Source organism: Sus scrofa, chromosome 6 (assembly GCF_054392235.1).
Source record: "Sus scrofa isolate SSC_HxYL_T2T_F1_AM1 chromosome 6, Sscrofa_HxYL_maternal_Yorkshire_Landrace_v2.0, whole genome shotgun sequence".
Classification (NCBI taxonomy): domain Eukaryota; kingdom Metazoa; phylum Chordata; class Mammalia; order Artiodactyla; family Suidae; genus Sus; species Sus scrofa.
In genome coordinates, this window is record NC_139388.1 from 57,618,925 (window position 1) to 57,640,439 (window position 21,515).

Here is a 21,515-nt window from a genome sequence, read left to right on the forward strand (position 1 = left end):
AGGGCGATTCCTCCAAAAACTAAAAAGAGCACCACCACGTGATCCAGCAACCCTACTTCTGGATATATATTCAAAAGAAATAAAGAGACATCTCTACCCCCCTTAGTCACAAACACCAGGATACACAAACAACCTAAGACTCCACTGATGAGTGAATGGCTAAAGACTATTGTGTGCCGTGTATCCATCATATCATATATATAACATATGTTATATATTTAATGGAATATATATTTGGCCTGAAAACAGAGGGAAATCTTGCCACTTGTGACAACATGGATGAACCCAGAGGGCATTATGTTAAGTGAAATAAGTCACATGACAAACAAATTGTGTATGACATTACTTATGTGTGGAAGCTGAAACAGTTGAATTCGGACTTCCCATCGTGGCTCAGCAGTAGCAAACCAGACTAGTATCCATGAGGACTCGGATTCGATCCCTGGCCTCCCGCTCAGTGGGTTCAGGATCTGGGGTTGCTGTGAGGGGTGTAGGTCGCAGATGCAGCTTGGATCCCCTATTGCTGTGGCTGTGGTGTAGGCCGGCAGCTGCAGCTTCAATTGGACCCCTAGCCTGGGAACCTCCATATGCTGCAGGTGCGGCCCTAAAAAGACAAAAAAAAAAAAAAAAAGAAAAAAAGAAGAAGGGTAGTTATGGGGTGTCTGGGGTGGGCAAACTGGGGCGCTATTGATCAAAATGTACAAATTTTAGTTGTAAGATGAACACGCTCTGGAGTCCTAATGCACAGCATGGTGCCCACAGTTAGTAAGAAAGTGCTGTGAACTTGAAGTTTGCTGAGAGAGTAGATCTTACATATTCTCATCACACACTTGAAATGGTAACTATGCGAAGTGATGGAATAATAGCTGAAAGTTGGAGCAGCAGAGGCTGGGGATTTTACCATGACGAATGCCTCAAAGACTCTCTCCTTGGGAGCTCCCCCGTGGTCAAGTGAATAAGACTTGATGCTTTCAGGTTCAATCCCTGGTCTGGGCACTGAGACCCCACATCGAGCTCTGGGTAGTCCCATCTTGGGCTCTCAAGGCTCAGCCTGGTCCAGGAAGTCTTCCACTCCAGCCTTGTATTTCCCAGGATTCCCCACAGGTCTTGGTGTTGAAAGCAAGGTGTCCACTTTCATTTGGAAGATGCCATTGAATGCTTCCTTCTGAGATGAGACCTGTAACTGCCGAATCCATCTTCCTTTTGGGAGTTTCTCCGAGACAAACTGGTCTGGGTCCAGCCCTCCACAGTTCCCTCTTGATGCAGAATCCTGAGATTTTTCTAGCCTCTGGTGGTGAGAAGAATTCTAAGATAGCCCCCCCAAATCCCTCTTTGTGTGCAAGCTCTTCCCCTTGAGTGCAGGGAGGACCTATGAATTTGACGGGAGAGACAGTCTCATGATTAGGTTATGTTATGTGGCACAACAGAGACTTCAGGAAAGGGAAAATATTCTGGGAGGGCCTGACCTTATCAGGTGAGTCCTTAAAAGGGACTGAGCTGTCCCTAGCAAGAGATATTCAAAAAGTGAGAAGGATTTGATACGAGGGATGGTCTCCATTGGTGGCTTTGAAGATTCAGGGGGCCATGTGGCAAGGACTTGAGACCAGCCTGTGGGTGCTGAGACTAATAGCCAGCCCTCCCCCCCCACCCCCCCACCCCCAGGGAACCTTAGTCCTACAATCACAAGGAACTGAACTTAGCCCATAACCTGAATAAGCCTGGAGTCAGTTTCTTCCTTAGCCAAACCTACAGAGGAGAACACAGCTGGCCAGGGCAAATGGCATTTTTCATTCTTTTTTACGGCTGAGTAGTATTCCGTCGCAAATATAAACCACATCTTCTCTACCGGATCATATTCTTATCTGCACTCATAGAGGTGTGGTACCATATTGGAAATCCCTCCAGAAACACGTGAGTGGGTAAAGGGCAGAGGAAGGGATGCTCCCCCCCCCAAAAAAAAACAGATTTTCCCCATGGAAAGTCTTCAGCAATATACATGGGCAGGGGATCCCCCACAAGGAGCTGCTTCTCTTAACGTCAATCGTTCTGGGGAGACAGCCCTCAGAAAGGAAACTGAACCGTTGAAGGAGGCTGGTATCAATTCTACGAAGAGGTAATAGCTAGTATTTATAGATTGCTTTCTAGCATTAGGTATTGTGCACGAAACTACAGCTTACACCATGTGTCTCCTTATTCGCGGATCCTGTATTGGCAGATGTGCTTATTCCCTGACATGTATTCGGAACCGCAAAGTCAGGACACACTGCGTTTGCATGGTCCTTCACAGACACGCGCAGAGCAGCGATGCCTTTGAGGTGCTCAATGCCCAAGTTTCCAGCTCACATGGAACAAAGAAGCAAAGCTCGGCTTTTCTGTTTCCGCCGTCCTGCTGTGCCCAAGTTTCCTTTGCACAGGCTAATATTTCGTGCCACTTGCTTTTTCAGTGTCTTTTGGTTGGTGATGTGGCTGCGCTGCTGAAATACACGCTGGTGTCCCGAAGCCCGGGAAGGCTGCCCGGTGTCACACGGAGCAAAACATGTGCGTGAGATGCGCTTCCTGCGGACCCATGCTGTAGCGTTATTGGCCGTGAGCTCGGTGTGAGTGAACCAATCAGATACATTACACACGGTGTCTTGAAACAGAAACACACATCAAACCAGGTTACGCACTGTCAGCTGACGCCGAGGTTGTGAACATGCTGCTTTCCCTGTATGCCTCTCAGGAGCGGTGGGTCAGGAGTCACTAATTCCTCGTTCATGGAGACTTTAGAGAATGTTAACGATGGCCAATAATGGGAATCGAACGTATAATTTTACAGGCACAGAGACCCAGGAGATGTCTAGTGTCTTTATTTTACAGATGAGGAAACCCAGGAGTCGAGAGGTCAAGGAAATTGCCCATCCTAAGCGACACCCACCGTCTAGACGACTAAACCCACCCTTTTGATGACAGGCTTGTTGCAAACACGTTCTTCGCCTCCACGGAAGATGAAAGGAAGATCACAGACGTTTAGGAAACAAATGTCCTCTGCTATGTTCAAAAGGGGCAGGGGGAGGGTGCCGGGCTGGGGGGTTCACTGCACAAGACTCATCTGCGTGTATTTCGGCGATGACATATGGATGGGGTTGGTCAGAGGGGCTCGAACCTGAATGTTCCCTGAAAGCACTTCAGTGACTCAAAAAAAAAAAAAAAGTATGTCAGCCTTTCGGCCCTGGATGGCATTCCCTGCAATTGCTCAACAAATGATTCTTTGTAGAACTATTATTGTTGATTATTGTTATTGGTCGGACCAGCAGTTCCCTGGCCAGGGATCAAACCCAGGCCAGCACTGACAACACGCCATCATCAACCTGCGGCACCCCAAGGGGACTCCTGATTCTTTGTCCTAGTGACAGAGCCTTGAACGTCCACAAAACCACAGGGGAAGGCAGTCTACCTTTCTCCCTGAAATGCATCTCCTATTTGCATCCCCTTTTCAGCACTTCGATCGCCCTATCTGTTGACTATTGTGATCATTCATTTTATGTGTCAGCTTAAACTATCTGGCCATGTGCCCAGATATTTGATCAAACGTTATTCTGGATATTAAGGGAATTTGGGGGGAGGGAGGCAGGATTTATTTTTATGTATGCCACTGATGGATTTGCTTGTTTGTTATTTTTACATGCGCTTCATTTCATTTTATTTTTTCCTGGCTTTACTGAGATAGAGTTGACATAAAACTGTGTAAGTGATTGATTGATTGATTAATTTGCTTTTTAGGGCCATATCTGCAGCCCATGGACGTTCCCAGGGTAGGGGTCAAGGTCGACTCGGAGTAATAGCTGCCAGCCTACAACACAGCCACAGCCACGCAGGATCCGAGCTGCATCTGCGACCTACACCACAGCTCACGGCAACACCAGATCCTTCACCCACTGAGCGAGGCCAGGGCTCAAACCTGCATCCTCATGGGTACGCATCGGGCTCGTTACCACTAAGCCACCATGGGAAATTCCAAGACCTACTTTCTCATCAACTTTCAAGTACACAGTACAGGGTTGCCGTGCTGTATATCAGATTCCCAGAAGCTCTTTAGTGTAGAACCAAACATGGGTACGCTTCAGCCAGCATTACATATTTCCCTCACCCCCTCAGCCCCTGGTAACCCCAGTATGATCCTTTCAAGGTTCATCCATGTTGTTGCAGGCATCAACTTTGCTGCCTTTTATGGCAAAATAATATTCCACTGTGTCACTATACCAGTTTTTTTTTATATGTATACATTCTTTTTTCTCACATTACAGGTTCTATCATAAATGACTAGACAGAGTTCCCAGAATGTAAGCTGGTATGGCCACTATGGAGAACAGTATGGAGGTATCTTCGAAAACTATACATAGAACTACCATATATCATAGAACTACCATATGACCCAGCAGTCCCACTCTTGGGCATACAGCCGGACAAAACTCTCCTTTAAAAAGACACATGCACCTGCGTGTTCATTGCAGCACTCTTCACAACAGCCAAGACATGGAATCAACCCAAATGTCCGCTGATAGATGATTGGATTAGGAAGATGTGGTATATATACGCAATGGAATACTACTCAGCTGTAAAAAAGAACAACACAATGCCATTCGCAGCAACATGGATGGAACTAGAGACTCTCATACTGAGTGAAGTCAGTCAGAAAAAGAAAGACAAAAACCATATGATATCACTTATAACCGGAATCTAATATATGGCACAAAGGAACCTTTGCACAGCAAAGAAAATCACGGACTTGGAGTACACCACAGTTTTGTTTACCCACTCGTCTGTTGCTGGCACTTGCACTGTTTCCCTCTTCTGGCAACTTGAGTAATGCTGAAAAGATCAAAGGCATCAAATTGTTTGTTCAAGTCCCTGCTTTCAATTTGTTTGGGTCTATGTCCAGGAGTGGAACTTCTGGGTCATGAGGTCATCCTCAGTTTAGCTGTTTGATCTTACTCCCTTTTTATATCATAAAAGTCTTATAGCCACGTAACTCTTTGCAAATTAGTTAATTCACTTGATCCACAGTTTCTGAAAATGGTGACACCAACATTTCCCTTCGGGGGTTGTTGGAAAGGTAACAGTGATGTGTGAAGCTCATAGCATGGTGTCTGTCACAGGTGTTCAGTGAACAGGTGTTCAATTATAACTGGATGCACACAACGTGCTTGTCTCCTGGAGTTCCCTGGTGGCTCAGCCGGTTAAGGATCTGGAGTTTTCACAGCCGTGGCTCTGGTTACTGATGCAGCGTGGGTTCGATCTCTGGCCCAGGAACTTCCCTGTGTCTGGGGCGTGACTCCCAAACAAAAAAACTTGCTTCTTTCCTGAATGGATCCAGAAAATGATGATGCCACCGTGGGGTAAACAGCCATGTCTTGTGCCATGGACGCAGCCCGTCCAGCCTCACCCCCTGCGTCACAGGGTTCATAGCGGAGCTGCGTTTTCGCACTTTTCTGTTCAAAACATCATTCATGCAGGGAATGCATTTTAATGGCCTTTATTTTCCAGAGCAGTTGGCGTTTCACAGCAACATCGAGCAGAAGATACAGAGATTTCCCAGGCCGCCTGTGCCCCAACACACGCACAGCCTCCCCCGTGACCAAAGTTCATTACGCTCGCTGAACCTGCGTTGACACATCTTTGTCACCAGAATCCATACATTTCTTTAGGGACCTAATGGGACACAGTTAGCAAGTAAAAGGGCCGAGGCTAAAATACAGGTTTCCATAGCGAACTGTCCTAGTCCCTTATCCAACCCCCAACTGATTTACAGTCAGATCACCTTCCACTCGCATCTCAGGAAAAATCTTTTTCATGAGGGTCTCACCTCCTCTTCTGGCAACCAAAACGGTAGCTCCTTTGCCGAGAGAACGCGTCAACCTCTTCGTCGTCCCACCGCCAGATCTCACCCTTAATCACAGTATTTCCAAACCTTGTCCTTGTTATAATTCTGGGTCAGCGAACACCACATTTTCCCAAATGCATCTCCGTCGCTGGTACATTCCCAGTATATCAGGTGTCTGTACCAGAAGGGAAACACACATCTGGCGAAGTCTACAGAGAAAGGAGAAGCAATCAAAATAAGCCCTCTGTTTTGGCCACTCCTGGGCATCTATCCAGAGAAAACCATGACGCAAAGAGATACTCGTACCCATGACTCAAAGAGATACTGTTCATTGCAGCATTATACATAACAGCCAAGACACGGAAGCAACCTAAATGCCCATCGACAGAGGAGTGGATCAAGAAGATGGGGTACAGATACACAATGGAATATGACTCAGCCATAAAAAGGAATGAAATAATGGCATCAGTAGCAACACGGATGGATCTAGAAATTATCATGCTAAGAGAAGTTAAGCAGACAGTGAGACATCAGCATCATAGGCAATCACTTATATGTGGAATCTAAAAAAAGGATACAGTGGGAATTCCGGTTGTGGCTCAGTGGAAATGAATCCAACTAGTAACCATGAGGATTCGGGTTCGATCCCTGGCCTCGCTCAGTGGGTTAAGGATCTGACGTTACCGTGAGCTGTGGTGTAGGTCGAAGATGCGGCTTGGATCCTGAGTTGCTGTGGCTGTGGTGTAGGCTGGCAGCTGTAGTTCTGACTCAACCCCTAGCCTGTGGGAACTTCCATATGCCACAGGTGAGGCCCCAAAAAGCAAAAAAATAAAAAAAATTTAAAAATTAAAAAATAAAAAAAGGATACGACGAACTTCTTAGCACAACAGATATGGACTCACAGCCTTTGAAAAACTTATGGTTTCCAAAGGAGACAGGCTGGGTTGGGGGCCGGAATAGGCTGGGGGTTTGGGATGGAAATGCTATAAATTTGGGTTGTGCTGATGGTTGTGTAACTATAAATGTAAGAAAATGCATTCAGTTAAAAAAACTCTATCTTATAGATTCTCTTCACCCTCACACACACACACACCACACACACATGCACACACACACACACCCCCTTCCCACTCAGCATCCTCTGCTCTGCCCTGCTGCACCAAGAGTGCCTGGGAACACTATTCGCGAGGACCCGAGGTTCTGCTGAAAGGTTTCTTTTCAAGGCAGCAGGGTTGAAGCACTCAGATGTTTGGTGCAATGTGAGTTTCCTACTGTCGGAGGCCTCCGCATACCTTCTTTTCACAATTTCATTGCCTGTGGATTCCCTTTTCAGAGCCCTCTTGTGACCCCACTGACCCTCCGCAGCCCCCCCGAGACTAAAACGACCAATGTGTGTTCAGAGGCCAGATGCTCACCTTCTTCAGAACAGTACTTCCAATATCCTCGATACGTTCCATTCAAAGAGCACCACTTGTGTTTTGCCTTGAACTTGACGCAGTCATGGAAGAGTCCATCTCTGTAGTAGAATGGAAAGACGCACTTGCCATCTAGAGGAAAGAAAAAAATTCTTCACCCCGTTCTAGGGGTCCGAGAGGAAAGGGCACAAAGCTACGTTCCTGCCTGGAGGGGGTGCCCTTGGAAATCAGAGCCAGAACTCACTGAGTCCCGCGATAGCAGAGCTAAGGGGCCTCTCCTGCTAAATTTGGGGGGGGGGTTGGCCACGCCCATAACATGCGGACGTGTTAGGGGTCCAAGATAGCCTGATATCTGATATCCAGCCAGATAGCCTGACTCTCTGTCTAAAACTATTCTCCTCCATTTTCTCCTGACATGAAATGATGTTTGTTTCTTTTACATTTAAAATTTGATTAAACAGGCATTTATTTTTGTATGTGATACAAGACAGGGGTACACCTGAATTTTCTTCCAAGTAGATATTTAATACAGCATATTGATGGTAAAATAAACCACCTGTAGTTAAACATCCATGCATCGGATACCATATATTAGATTCTAACATATCCTGGGATCCATTCTGTATTCTCTCAAGGTCTTGAAGTTATTGGAGAGGGGGAGTTCCCGTTGTGGCTCAGCGGTAGTGAACCTGACTAGTACACGTGAGGAGGCAGGTTCGATCCCTAGCCTCGCTCAGTAGGTTTAAGGACCTGACGTGGTCGTGAGCTGTGGTGTAGGTCCCAGAGGCAGCTCCGATCCCCGTGTTGCTGTGGCTGTGGTGTAGGCTGGCGGCTACAGCTCCGATGAGACCCCTAGCCTGGGAACTTCCACATGCCACAGGTGCAGCCCTAAAAAGGAAAAAAAGAAAAAAGAAAAGAAAAGAAAGAAAGAAAAGAAAAAGAAATTATTGGGGAGGGAAATAGGGGTAAAATGAACCAGGTCTGGAGCCAGCAAGCAACAGAAAATATTTCTAACTCTTCTCCCCTCTCCCTCTGTCTCCGTCTCCCTCTTCTTCTTCTTCCTCTTTTTTGATTCTTTCTAGGCTGACACTTGGCTATTTATATTACTATATTTGTGGTTTATTTAAATATCTGATAATACAAGGTTTTTTTCTCCACCCCAGCACTATTTTTGCTTATAATGTTCCTAGTTACTACTGGACATTTTTCTATACAAATTTTTTTTTTTATTTGGCCATGCTCACAGCAAGCAGAAGTTCCTGAACCAGAGACGGAACTTGCACCATAGCGACTGGAGCCACAGCAGTAACACTGCTGGATCCTTAACCCACTGAGCCACCAGGGAACTCCATTCTCTATGCATTTCAAAATCAGATATTCCATATTAGATGAGCAGACATTGAGAGAGTAGAAACATGCAGTGCCGGTGAAATGTCAGATAGTTTTATCTTTCTCATTTTTCTTTATATGTTTACAAGCTACTTATAATACATTTAAAAAAAAAAGAAAAAAAGAAAAAAGGAGTTCCCGTCATGGTGTAGCAGAAACGAATCTGACTAGGACCCATGAGGTTGTGGGTTCGATCCCTGGCCTCGCTCAATGGGTTAAGGATCTGGTGTTGTGGTGAGCTGTGGTGTAGGTCGCAGATGTGGCTCAGATCCCGCGTTGCTATGGCTGTGGTGTAGGTTGGCAGCTGCAGCTCCAATTAGACCCCTAGCCTGGGAATCTCCATATGCCACAGGCGCAGCCCTAAAAAGACAAAAGACGAAAAAAGAAAGAAGATTTTTTTTTCACCAGAGACACCCCACTGATCTCCGTTTTTACACGATTAAAAGAAAGTGTGCTTTAACAGTGCATGTTTTCTGATCAGCTTACCTTTGACTTCTGGAAGGTGAGTTACACTTTCTGAAAAATAAAATTTGAAGCTGACACTCATTTCACTATACTCATGTCTCCCACCAAGCACATTGCATGATCTATTTTTCTAGGAACGTGCAATGTAAAATAGAATGACAGAAATCAATGCCTATCAATATCTAGTTGGTTCTTACCAGTATAGGGAAAACCTATTGTCTGTTGTATGTCTATCTCTTTTTTTTTTTTTTATTTTAAGACCACACCCACAGCATATGGAAGTTCCCAGTCTAGGGCCTGAATTGGAACTGCAGCTGTTGGCCTACACCAGCCACAGCAACACAGGATCCAAGCCAATTCTGTGACCTACACTACAGCTCACAGCAACGGCAGATCCTTAACCCACTGAGCGAGGCCAGGGATCGAACCACATCCTCAAAGAGACAACATTGGGTCCTTAACCCCCTGAGCCACAGTGGGAACTCCTGTGTGTCAATCTTAAATCCAGCCAGATAGCCTGACTCTCTGTCTAAAACTAGAGGTCTTTACTAGTTTTCCTAGAGACTTTAAGTATACAGTCATAAAATAATTTTGCTTGTTGTATTTTGTAGGCTTACAGGTTATTTCCTTCTGGAAATATCACATATGTTAGAACCACCCCCTCCCAAAATAATGGTCATTAGTAGTGGTTACAAAAGAGACACCTCTGGGCTCTCTCTGGGTTTTAGTTGGCATGGCATTAGGTTAAGGATATTCATTTCAGCGTGGTTAATAACAGTCAAAAAATTAGAAGAAAGGAGTTCCCGTGATGGCTTGGTGGTAACAAACCTGACTAGGATCCATGAGGATGCAGGTTTGATCCCTGGCCTCGCTCAGTGGGTTAAGGATCCGGTGTTGCCTTGAGCTTCAGTGTAGGTCACAGACGTGGCTTGGATCTTGCATTGCTGTGACTGTGGCACAGGCCGGCAGCTGTAGCTCCAATTCGACCCCTAGCCTCGGAACTTCCCTATACCATGGGTGTGGCCCTAAAAAGCCAAAAAAAAAAAAAAAATTAGAACACAATCCAAAGACATCCGTCACTAGTGGAATTTTAAAATAAAATACAGGAGTTCCCACTGTGACACAGTGGGTTAAGAATCCAACTGCCATGGTTTGGGTTGCTGCAGAGGTGCAGGTTCAATCCCCCACCCAGTGCAGTGGGTTAAGGATCTGGCATTGCGGCAGCTGTGGCATAGCTCACGGCTGGGGCTTGGATTCAAGCACTGGTTCAGAAACTTCCATATGCCGTGGGTGGGGTCATAAAAGTAAACTAAATCAATAAATTAAGTATAGATTTATAATATCAGATACATTAAGTATGAATGAGCACATAAATAAATCTGGAAAGATTTGTATTTCATTTTTAGGACACAAAAGGAATTTTCTAGTTCATTATGTTCTATAAGTCTCGGTGCAAAAATAAAATCACACTATGAAGTTGCATGCAATGAGACAGCTGACAATATTAACAGTAAAGCTGACAGTAAAATTATGATTTCCCTCCTCTTCTTTTTCCTTTATACATATATAAAGGAAATTATATATTGCTTTTTAGGGCCACACCTGCGGCATATGGAGGTTCCCAGGCTAGGGGTCTAATAGGAGCTGTAGCCACTGGCCTACGCCAGAGCCACAGCAACAGGGGATCCGAGCCGCATCTGCAACCTACACCACAGCCCACGGCAACACCAGATCCTTAACCCACTGAGCAAGGCCAGGAATCGAACCCGCAACCTCATGGTTCCTAGTCAGGATCATTAACTGCTGAGCCACGAAGGGAACTCCCCTAGTTTTTTAATATGGAACATATTTTATCTTATATATAAGGACACAAAATAGTAATTTCTTAAAAAATATGATTTCTTACCAGGAAAAAGAAGTATAGTATTCAATGGCTTCACATTTTATTACATAATTTAAAAGTTTTGATCAACTCACCCATAGTTGGTGGATATTCATCTGAAAGACAAAATTTTAAACAAGTATTCATTTCACTAGATTTAGCTTTTAAAATAAAAATAACATATTTTTACCAAATTCTAATAAGAATAATAATATTTTGAAGGTGCTGCATCAAAATTTCAGTGCTTATTTTCAGTATTGTGATTGTGGGTGATTTCTAATTTTTCCTTTTGCTTTAACTGTAATTTTCCAACTCCTGTTAATGAACAAGAAATAATTAAAGTGATTTTTTAAAATGAAAAAAAATGCAGCAGGCAAAAGTAAGTGATTTACTTTTTCCACACCCTGCTACAAAATAAATCACATAATAGTAGGAAAAACGTATTTTATCATTTCCCCATCCTATTCTGTTTCATTTTATTCTATTTCTTTTTAGTACCATTTGGCAAGCACAATTTGAAGCAAACGTTGGCTTAGCAGAGATCAAACTGCTTTTAGAATCTGTTACATAGGCGATTTTTCATCAGCTTCATATGGTTGCTGTGAAAAGTAAATGAAAACATTAGCCAGGGCTCTGCCTAGTAGCAAGCACTTTGAGCATGGGGACAATTTTATTGCAATGATAAGAATTCCTCTTCCTAAAATAATCATGACTATTTTTCCCCCATCTGATGGAAGACTTATTCAAGTCTGCAATAAATTTTCACAAACCATAGACAAGTTAGACCCATTAAAAACGGGTCCAGAATTCAAGTTTAGGAGATTCGGGTGTCCAGCATCTATTGAAGTTACAAGAAATTTCAAAGAAAGTGCTAAGACATTTCATGCTAAATGGATTGTCTATTGTTTACAGAGCTTCAACTGTTCTTCTCTAAGGTGAGAACAGGCAAGGAGTTCCCTGGTGGCTCAATGTGTTAAGGACCTGGTGTTGCTACTGCTGTGGCATGGGTTTGATCCCTGGCCTGGGAACGTCTACATGCTGTGGATGTGACCAAAAAAAAAGAAGAAGAAAACACAGGTGGGATCTTCATGGGTGTGTCTTTGTCTGAACAGATGACTTGTGAAAAACAACTGTTTTTTGTCTGGGAGCAGGAAACACAACAAAATGGGCCATTTACAAGTCTGAAGGATTCCAATAGGAATAAATATAAATATATATTTATAAATAAATACAAATTGACAGTGTAAAGATGTGGCTTTAAAAAAATGGTCTAGTGTAGGTTGCAGACGCGGCTCGGATCCTGCGTTGCTGTGGCTCTGGCATAGGCTGGCAGCTACAGCTCCGATTAGACCCCTAGCCTGGGAAACTCCATATGCCGCGGGAGCGGCCCAAGAAATAGCAAAAAGACAAAAAAAAAATAAAACATAAAATAAAATTAAATTAAATTAAAAAATGGTCTCTCAAAATCTTTAGCTCAAATCTCAGTTGTCACTGGCTAGCTGTGTGACTTTGGGTATGTGACCCAGCCTCTCTGTGCCTCAGATTCTCTTCTATAAAATGAGGGCAATAATTTTACCGGCCCCAACAGACTGTTACAAAGAACAGATGTATGGGGCATATAGCGTACTTAGACTAGTGCCCAAAACAATGAAAGCACTTAATAGCTTATAGCTGCTATAAGTTACCAACGACATGATAACTATGAAATATCACCATCATTTTATCACTATTGTCTGTCTATAGTAAGATCCAGGCCAGTAGAGAAGACACCTGTATCACAGTCTCACCTGTGCTATAAAACTATAATGTGAGCCTCATTCAGACATCCCTCTCTGCTTAATGCTAGACATTTTTCTGCTGTTCACAGAGGGGAGGGCATGAGACAATTCTTTGGTGTGTGTGGGGACGTTTCCATAACACGAAGCTTTTAAATATTTTTAAAAGAAAACCTAAGAATTATGAAGCGCTCCTAGTAGGAACGCTGGGGCAGCCTCTGTGGAGAATGGTATGGAAGGTGCTTAAAGCATTAAAAATAGAACTATCATATGCTGTTTGTCTTTCCCTTCACGTCCCTCAGTATGGGAATCTCTAGCTACATCCATGTTGCTGCAAATGCCATTCTTTCATTTTTTATGGCTGAATAGTATTCCATTGTGTATATGTCCCCCATCTTCTTAATCCATTCATCTGTTGATGGACATTTAGGTTGTTTCTCTGTCTTGGCTACTGTGACTAGTGCTGCAATAAACAAAGGGATGCCTGTATCTTTTTGAATTATAGTTTTGTCTGGATATGTGGAATCTAAAATAGGGCACCAATGAACCTATCTACGAAACAGAAAGACACACAGACATAGAGAACAGGCTTGTGGTTGCCAAGGAGAAGGGGGGAGGCGGCGGGATGGAAAGGGAGTTTGAGGTTGGGAGATGCAAACAATCACATTTAGAATGCAGAAGCAATACGATCCTGCTGTACAGCACAGGGAAATATACCCAATTTCTTGGGATGGAACATGATGGAAGAGAGTATGAGAAAAATAATGTATATTTATGTGTATGACTGGGTCACTATGCTGCACAGCAGAAATTGACACAACATTAGAAATCAACTATAATAATAATAAAAAAAGAACTACCCTATGCTCCAGCAACCCCACTTCTGGGGATTTATCTGAAAGAATTGAAACCAGGGTCTTGAAGAGATATTTAGACTTCAGGGTTCACTGAAGCATTAATCCTAACAGCCAAGACACGGAAACATCCCGAGTGTCCATGGATGGATGACTCGATGGAGATGTGGTATACGCATACAAAGGAACGTTATTCTGCTTAAAAGCAGAGGAAATCCAGCCACAGGCAACCACATGGACGAACCCGGAGGACAATATGCTAAGTGAAAGGAATCAGACATAAGAATAAAATACACTGCAGGTTCTACTTTATTTTTTTTTAATTAAAAAAATTTTTTTGTCCTTTGTAGGGCCACACCTGTGGCACATGGAAGTTCCCAGGCTCGGGCTAAAATCAGAGCTGTAGCTGCCAGCCTACAGCCTACACCACAGCCACAGCAATGCAGGATCCAAGCTGCATCTTCCACCAACACTGCAGTTCACAGCAATGCCAGATCCTTAACCCTTTGATCGAGGCCAGGGATGGGACCCACATCCTCAAGGATACTAGCTGGGTTCCTTACCACTGAGCCACGGCGGGAACTCCCAGGGTTCTACTTTGTAAGAAGGATCTAAAACAATCAAATTCATTCTGTGAATATTAACTACTAACTCTAAACCTGTATCGCGTCTCTCTAATAACTGTAATAGCATCTGTAGCTGTAAATGCAAAACAGTGCTAGTAAGAGTAATGACGTCATGATGGCAGCCCGGTTGGCAACATCACACGTGCTGACCCACAGAAACCTCCCAGCAGCCCTGGGGGTAGGGGGCGTGGGGGCCGCAAAAATCATTCTCCTCCTGTTTCCCACGTGGGAACTTAGAGCCTCTGAGGCTCGGAGGCTCGCGGGAGGTCACAGATGGGATCAGGAGAGGCCCCTGCTTGGAGCGGAATGGGACAGATTTGGTAAGTAGAGGAGGGATGCTGGGGAGCTCCAGGCTGGCATCCGCCCTTGCCCCCCATAAACTGATAAAGCTCTTGCAATTCAAGCCTCACATTTCAGTTCCGTGGAGCAGCAGGTTAAGGATCTGGCATTGCAGCAGCTGCGGCGCAGGTGGCAACCCGTGGCTCGGGGTACATCCCTGGCCGGGGAACTTCCACATGCTGCAGGTGCAGCCAAAAAAAAAAAAAAAAAAAAAAAGATTCACATTTTAGCACAAACTTCTACTTAGGTTTAACTATTAGCCAGGACAATTCTTCCAGTCCTCTAGGAGCCTGAAATGGTAACAGGCAAGGGATGACAAGCCCAGAACTTTTGCTCACAGCTGCGCGGCAGGATCTGTCCGCCTGCACAGTCCTTCCTGCAGGGGGCGCCACTGCCATGTGATCCCCGAGGACGCCCAGCAGCTGGCAAGAGTGGAGAGATTACATCTTGTGCATGGCGAATATCCAGTCCTGGAACAAGATCGCTCAGCCGAGTCCTCTGTGAAGCTCTGCCAGGTCCACCCCATCTCCGAGCTGGGGGCAGGCATATAGGCTTTTAGGACTTAGCTCCGTGTCGTTCCTCTCGCCTGTGAACTCAGTGGAGACACTCGCGGCACTTAATCTCTTGGGCACCTGAAAGGGTCTGAAACCTACCACCCCATCGCTTCTAAAGACTCAGAAGTAGACCATTCCCTCCTGAATCGTAAAGATCAACTCATACGCCCAGGATCAGTGAGTTTTCATTCTTTCGGGCATTTTTGAGAAATGCTTCAATCACGAAGGTTCTGCATGACACCAAGATAAAGTTATTGGAAAAAAATACGATGTGGACGAGCAGGAGACCAGACACCAGAAGCGGAGAAATTCTAGCGCCACCTTAACCACTCCTTAAATAGATATATATATGTAATTTGGCCGTCCTTTCAGCCTACGGAAATTTCCCAGGCCAGGGATCGAATCCCAGCTGCAGCTTCAACCTACATTGCAGCTGTGCCATCCCCGGATCCTTGAACTCACTGCACCACAGGGGGAATGCCTATATTTTCTTTGTCGTGGATGTACAGGAGTTGACATCTCATAAAACACCTAGGTACAAGTCAAAGTGTCATTTTTCAATAAGTGCAAACAATTCTAATTGGCTAGAAAGTGGTTGTCATAGCTACACTGAGAACATCTTTCCCTTTAAAAAAAAAATGATCAGTATTATGTATACCTTTCAATGTAAACATGACCTGAAAAATACCTGAAAATAGTTCATGCAAGGTCACTGTTTCTTGCCATCTTATTAAAAAAAAATGTTTTCACAACTATGTGTAATCCTCATCAGACACAGAAAGAGAAACCTCAGATGATATATCACTTATATGTGGAATCTAATAAAAATGATAAGAAGACCATATTTATAAAGCAGAAACAAATTTACTGCCTGCCGGCACAGTCCTTCCTGCAGGGGGCGCCACTGCCATGTGAGCCCCGAGGACACCCAGCAGCTACTAAGATTTCAAAACCAATCTTGTGGTCACCATAGGTGACACTGGGTGGAGAGAGGGGAGAGAAAGTGGGAGGATAGGATTAACACATACGCACTATGTATAAAATAAATGATCAACAAGAACCTACTGTGTAGCACAGGAAAGCCTACTCAATGGTTTGTAATAACCTACATGGGAAAAAAGAATGGGTATGTTTATAACTGATTCACTCTGCTGTACACCTGAAACTAATACCACATTCTAAGTCAACTATCCTCCAATAAAATAAAATAAATAAAGTGAAAAAATGCTCCCACCATGAAATCCTTTCTGCGATTATTGCTTGATCATCGTTGGAGGCCACATGATTTTGGTAAAAGAATAAAGTACGCTTGCAACAAATTCCATTTTCCAAACCTCCCCACAAGGCATTTAAAATACATCAGAGTGAAAGAGGATGTGTGGTAATGAAGCAACAGGATAGAATTTTTTTTTTATGGCCACATCTGTGGCATATGGAAGTTCCCGGGCCGGGGACTGAATCCCAGCCACAGCCCCGACCTGCATCACAGCTGCAGCAATGCCAGATCCTTAACCCACGGGGCCACCACGGAAACGCCCATAAACTTTTCTAACTTACTTCTCTGTCCTTGTATTTTTATTTGTCAAATCTTTTTATTTTTATTTTTTAGAATCACTCAGTGGATCGTGTCTATTCAGTGGAAATACCAAAGAGCATCTTTTTCTTTCTGCGGGTACCCGGGATAAGGACAGCCCTTGCCCTCCATGGCATCTCTGATTTGATCACATGTGGCAGGAGGTGCTCTTCAATGTCCCATCCCAGACACTGTCCCCTAGCTCCTCACCTCCCAGTTGGAGACCAGGCACAGAGAGGAGCCGGCAGAGCCAAACCAACAGAAGCTGCACAGGCAGCGCCATACTCCTTCCTCCAGGGACCGCTGGTGCACCCGCTCATGCTCAGGATTTTATAGCTACAACCACTGTCCCCTCCCTGCCCCCCACCCCTCGTTCCTCCTCTTCCTCCTCCTCTCTCCTTTTTTTTTTTTTTTGTCTTTTTAGGGCCGCACCCGAGGCATATGGAAGTTCCCAGGCTAGGGGTCGAATCAGAGCTACAGAGCCAGCATCTTCGACCTACACCCCAGCTCACAGCAACACCAGATCCCTAACCCACTGAGCGAGGCCAGGGATGGAACCCTCGTCCTCAGGGATATAGTCAGGTTCATTACTACTGAGCCACAATGGGAACTCCCCGCCTCCTCTTGTTTTTCCATTTGCCAGAAGTCTCCTCCTTCTCCCTTCTCTGTCCTACGTCTAAAGCCCCCCCTTCCCTTTCTCATCTCCCTTTGTCCCTCCCCCTCCTCCTCCTCTTCCTTCATCCCCCACCCCGCCCCCCGCCCCAAAGCTAGACAACCTCCCTTGCGCAGGAAGACAGACACAAAGAGAAATCCCTAATTACCTGGCATCAATAAGACAAGGATTGGAGGGGCCATCAGGAGGAATTTCCAGTTGTCAGAGATTCCAGCAGTCGGAGAGTCGTCCAAGTCTCGAAGCTTATCTGCGTTTGAAAGCCAGGGCTGAAGAACCCCCTGGAGGGTGCCAGGGAGGCTGCCTGGGGAAGCAGGGTTGCTTTGCCGATTCAAGCATCTCTGTAAAAGCTCTGGGCACCTTCAGTGTGGGCTGCTGTTCCTGGTGGCCCTTGGCGATTTACCAAATGAGCTGCCGGTGGCTGTGCCGTCCCGGGAGTAAGCACCATTTGTGGTGGCTTTAGATTTCACAAATCTGACAAGTCAGATTAATCGTGAGTTCTGAAATACACCCTACTGTAGTCACTTTTTTTTTTTTTTGGCACCTGCAGCATATGGAAGTTCCCAGGCTAGGGGTCGATTCGGAGCTACAGCTGCCAGCCTACACCAACAGTCACAGCAACTCTGGATCCTTGACCCACTGAGCGAGCGCCAGGGATGGAACCTGCATCCTCATGGTTCCTAGTCGGATTTGTTTCCACTGAACCATGATGGGAACTCCTGCTTTGGCCACTTCTTAGGTCCCGTTTCTATGAGAGCTCCATGCACACCAATTAAAATCTTTTTTTTCTTTCGCCTGTTAATCTGTCTTCTGTCAATGTTATTATTAGTCTAGCCCCCAAATTCGAGAGGAATAGAGGGGAAAATAGCCCCCTCCCTGACCTCTCAACTGCATAGAATTTGCTGCTCTTGCACGATAGATTCTTTTTTTTGTCTTCTGTCTTTTGTCCTATTTAGGGCTGCACCCATAGCACATGGAGGTTCCCAGGCTAGGGGTCTAATCGGAGCTGTTGCTGCCGGCCTACACCACAGCCACAGCAATGCCAGATCCGAGCCATGTATTCGACTAACACCACAGCTCACGGCAACGCAGGATCCCCAACCCACTGAGCAAGGCCAGAGATCGAACCCGAAACCTCATGGTTCCCAGTCGGATTCATTCCTGCTGCGCCACGACTGGAACTCCACAATAGTTTTTTTAAATGACTTAAAAGCCTACTCAAGAATTTTGGAGTTCCCGTCATGGCGCAGCAGAACCAAATCCGACTAGGAACCATGAGGTTGCAGGTTGGATCCCTGGCCTTGGTCGGTGGGTTAAGGATCCGGCGTTGCCGTGAGCTGTGGTGTAGATCCACAGACATGGCTCGGATCTGGCATTGCTGTGGCTGTGGTGTAGGCTGGCAGCAACAGCTCCGATTACACGCCTAGCCTGGGAACTTCCATATGCTGCAGGTGTGGCCCTAAAAAGACATTAAAAAAAAAAAGAATTTTAAAAAGCTAGCCTCCCTCTGGTGGAACGGGAAAGAGTTGCTGCCTTCACTTATTTCAAACAATTTTTCGTGCTTCCTATAATTGCAGGAAAGTTTGTCCCTAAATCTTAGATCTCCAGAGGTACCAAGAAAAGGACGCAATTGGCATTTGAGAATTCTTATCAGCATCTCAGCGTTCATTTCAATGGAGCCACTTCAACTTCTCCCCAGGCACTTACAGCAAGATTCCAGTAAGAAACACCTCCATTCCGAGAGCACAGAGTCCACTGCTTCCTCACATTTTCTGTGCACAAACCACTCTCTGTCAGAGATCAACAGCTGAAGGAAGTCCTTTCCTTCCTGATCCACTGAGCCAGGAGATGCTGAATTCAGCATCTTTGCTGTTGAAGCAGCCTTTGCACATAGAAGGTCAGAGGGAAGAACCAATGGGACTCCAGGCTGGATTTGCTTCTTTTACTTGAGCTTTTGTATTCTATTGCTTTCCTTACAAGTTAAGAATGTTGCCTATAGCCTGAAATATACAGGAGAGCCCATGCTCAAGGCTCTGACCTTGGAGGGTGTAGCACTCTTCCATTCATATGGAGATAAAAAGTTGCAAAACAGAGATTAACATTTGTCTTGTTGGAGGGTCACAGGAACATGGTGACCTGACCTCTGCTGACAGCAGCAAGAACAAAGGGTTTTTTTTGTTTGGTTGGTTTTGGTTTTTTGGCTATGTCCAGGGCTTGTGGGAGTTCCTGGGCTAGGGATCGAACCCCTGCCACAGCAGTGACAACACCAGATCCTTAACCTGCGGCACCACCATGGAACTCCAAGAACACAGGATTCTGATACCAAGAAATGTGCAACAACCACCCATGCCTCCTCCGTCTTTAGTATAAAAGAAGCCTGAATGCTGACTCGGGAGAAAAAGACGGTTTTCTCTGGGACAGTAGCTCACCATCTTCTTAGGCTCTGGGCTTTCCAAATAAAGTTGCTAATCCTTGTCCCCAAAACTCGTCTCTCGATTTATTGGCCTGTCAGCAGTACTAACTTGGGCTAGGTAACAGGAATAGCTGCTCTCCCATCCTGTTTGAACATTTTCCAGCAACCTATGATAAGGCAGTTCTAGAATTTATTCTACAACATAATAGTTGGTCTTCAGCTCACTATCTTTTTGCTGTTATAATTGATAATTTTGACAGGGCTAGAGCAGGATAATTAAATAAGGAGTTCCCGTAGTGGCTTGGTGGTAATGAGCCCAACTAGTATCCATGAAGATGGGGGTTTGATCCCTGGCCTCGATCAGTGGGTTAAGGATCTGGCATTGCCATGAGCTGTGGTGTAGACCAGCAGCTGCAACTGCGCCACAAGAAACCTAAGGAACAGCAGAATTTAATTCAGGGAAACGTTTTGAGTCACATATTTTCTAAATTGTGTCTAGGATCTGCTTGAGCAAATCTCAAATATCTTCAACCAGTAAAACATGGGAGTTCCTGTCATGGCTCAATGGTTAACGAATCTGACTAGGAACCATGAGGTTGCAGGTTCGATCCCTGGCCTCCCTCAGTGGGTTAAGGATCCAGCATTGCCGTGAGCTGCGGTGTAGGTCGCAGATGTGGCTCAGATCTGGCGTGGCTGTGGCTGTGGCTGTGGTGTAGGCTGGCAGCTACAGCTCTGATTCGACCCCTAGCCTGGGAACCTCCGTATGCCATGGGTGCGGCTCTAAAAAGACAAATAAAATAAAATAAAATAAAAATGTATTGGCCATGTATAGCAATAATTTTTTAAAAATTATTTAAATTTTTAGCCTCTATAGACTGGGAGGAATGTTTTTCTCAAAATAATTGTGTAAAGTCTGGGGTTCTGAGGTTTGACTGGTGAGAGTGAAATGTAGTAGGGTATCTGATTTTCCTCTGCCACGTTCTCCTTTTTCTTAGGCTCTTCATATTCTTTATGATATCTAGGGGAAAAAAATAGGTCAGGGAGTTCCCTGGTGGCTCAGTGGGTTAAGGATTTAGTATTGTCACTACTGTGGCTCTAGCTGCAGCTGAGGCTTGGGTTTGATCCCTGACCTGGGAACTTCTGCAGGCCATGGACACCAAAAAAAAAAAAAAAAAAAGATACCTTCCCATAGTTATCTTGAAGAGCTGCAAAACTGTCATTATGCTTTCAATTTGTGCTCATCCTATTGGAAGAATTCTAAACTAGGACTCTTTGAAGATCCATGACCTAAGTGGAATAAATATGATTCCTGAAGATTTTGTTTAATGTCATGAATTTGGTTACCAAACACTTATGCAGATGCAGCTATACAGAAACACTTGAACTCTGCTAGTCTGCCTTGTTTATCATTTAAATCATACTTATTTTTTACCCTAAAAGGATATAATGTTCTTATGACAGTTAACTAGGAGGTCCCATCATGGAGCAGCAGAAATGAATCCAACTAGCATCCATGAGGACGCAGGTTCGATCCTTGGCCTCGCTCAGTGGGTGAAGGATTCGGTGTTGCCGAGAGCTGTGGATCCCGAGCTTGGATCATGCATTGCTGTGGCTGTGGTGTAGGCTAGCAGCTGTCGCTCTGATTCGACCCCTAGCCTGGGAACCTCCGTATGCCTTTTTTAGGGTATAGCCCTAAA

General features: G+C 45.0%; 1 protein-coding gene across 4 annotated transcripts; it reads right to left on the reverse strand.

Moving 5' to 3' along the window:
* Nucleotides 1-5,499: 5,499 nt before the first annotated feature.
* BSPH1 (binder of sperm protein homolog 1) lies at nt 5,500-19,264 on the reverse strand. 4 transcript variants are annotated; one of them, XM_084961882.1, is made up of 6 exons: nt 18,945-19,264; nt 17,557-17,949; nt 11,110-11,130; nt 9,154-9,183; nt 7,279-7,410; nt 5,500-6,072 (listed from the first exon to the last, which is right to left on the reverse strand). In XM_084961882.1, the coding sequence occupies exons 2-6, from the start codon at nt 17,588-17,590 to the stop codon at nt 5,930-5,932; spliced, it is 360 nt and encodes a 119-aa protein (XP_084818008.1). In that variant the 5' UTR covers nt 17,591-17,949; nt 18,945-19,264; the 3' UTR covers nt 5,500-5,929. The 4 variants fall into 4 exon arrangements, with proteins under 4 accessions (XP_084818008.1, XP_084818009.1, XP_084818006.1 ...); XM_084961883.1 differs by lacking the exon at nt 18,945-19,264 and having other exon boundaries at nt 17,557-18,103; XM_084961880.1 differs by lacking the exons at nt 17,557-17,949; nt 18,945-19,264 and adding an exon at nt 16,946-17,037.
* Between the last annotated feature and the right edge of the window lie 2,251 nt (nt 19,265-21,515).

Excerpts from the sequence above, each read along its gene's own strand:
- BSPH1 (XM_084961880.1), bottom strand. The coding sequence starts at position 17,018 with ATGGCGCTGCCTGTGCAGCTTCTGTTGGTTTGGCTCTGCCGGCTCCTC. Across the intron at positions 9,184-11,109 it reads TGAATATCCACCAACTATGG|AAAGTGTAACTCACCTTCCA; the intron begins GTGAGTTGATCA and ends TTTATTTTTCAG. Across the intron at positions 6,073-7,278 it reads GAAGTACTGTTCTGAAGAAG|ACTTCGCCAGATGTGTGTTT; the intron begins GTGAGCATCTGG and ends CTTTCTCTGTAG.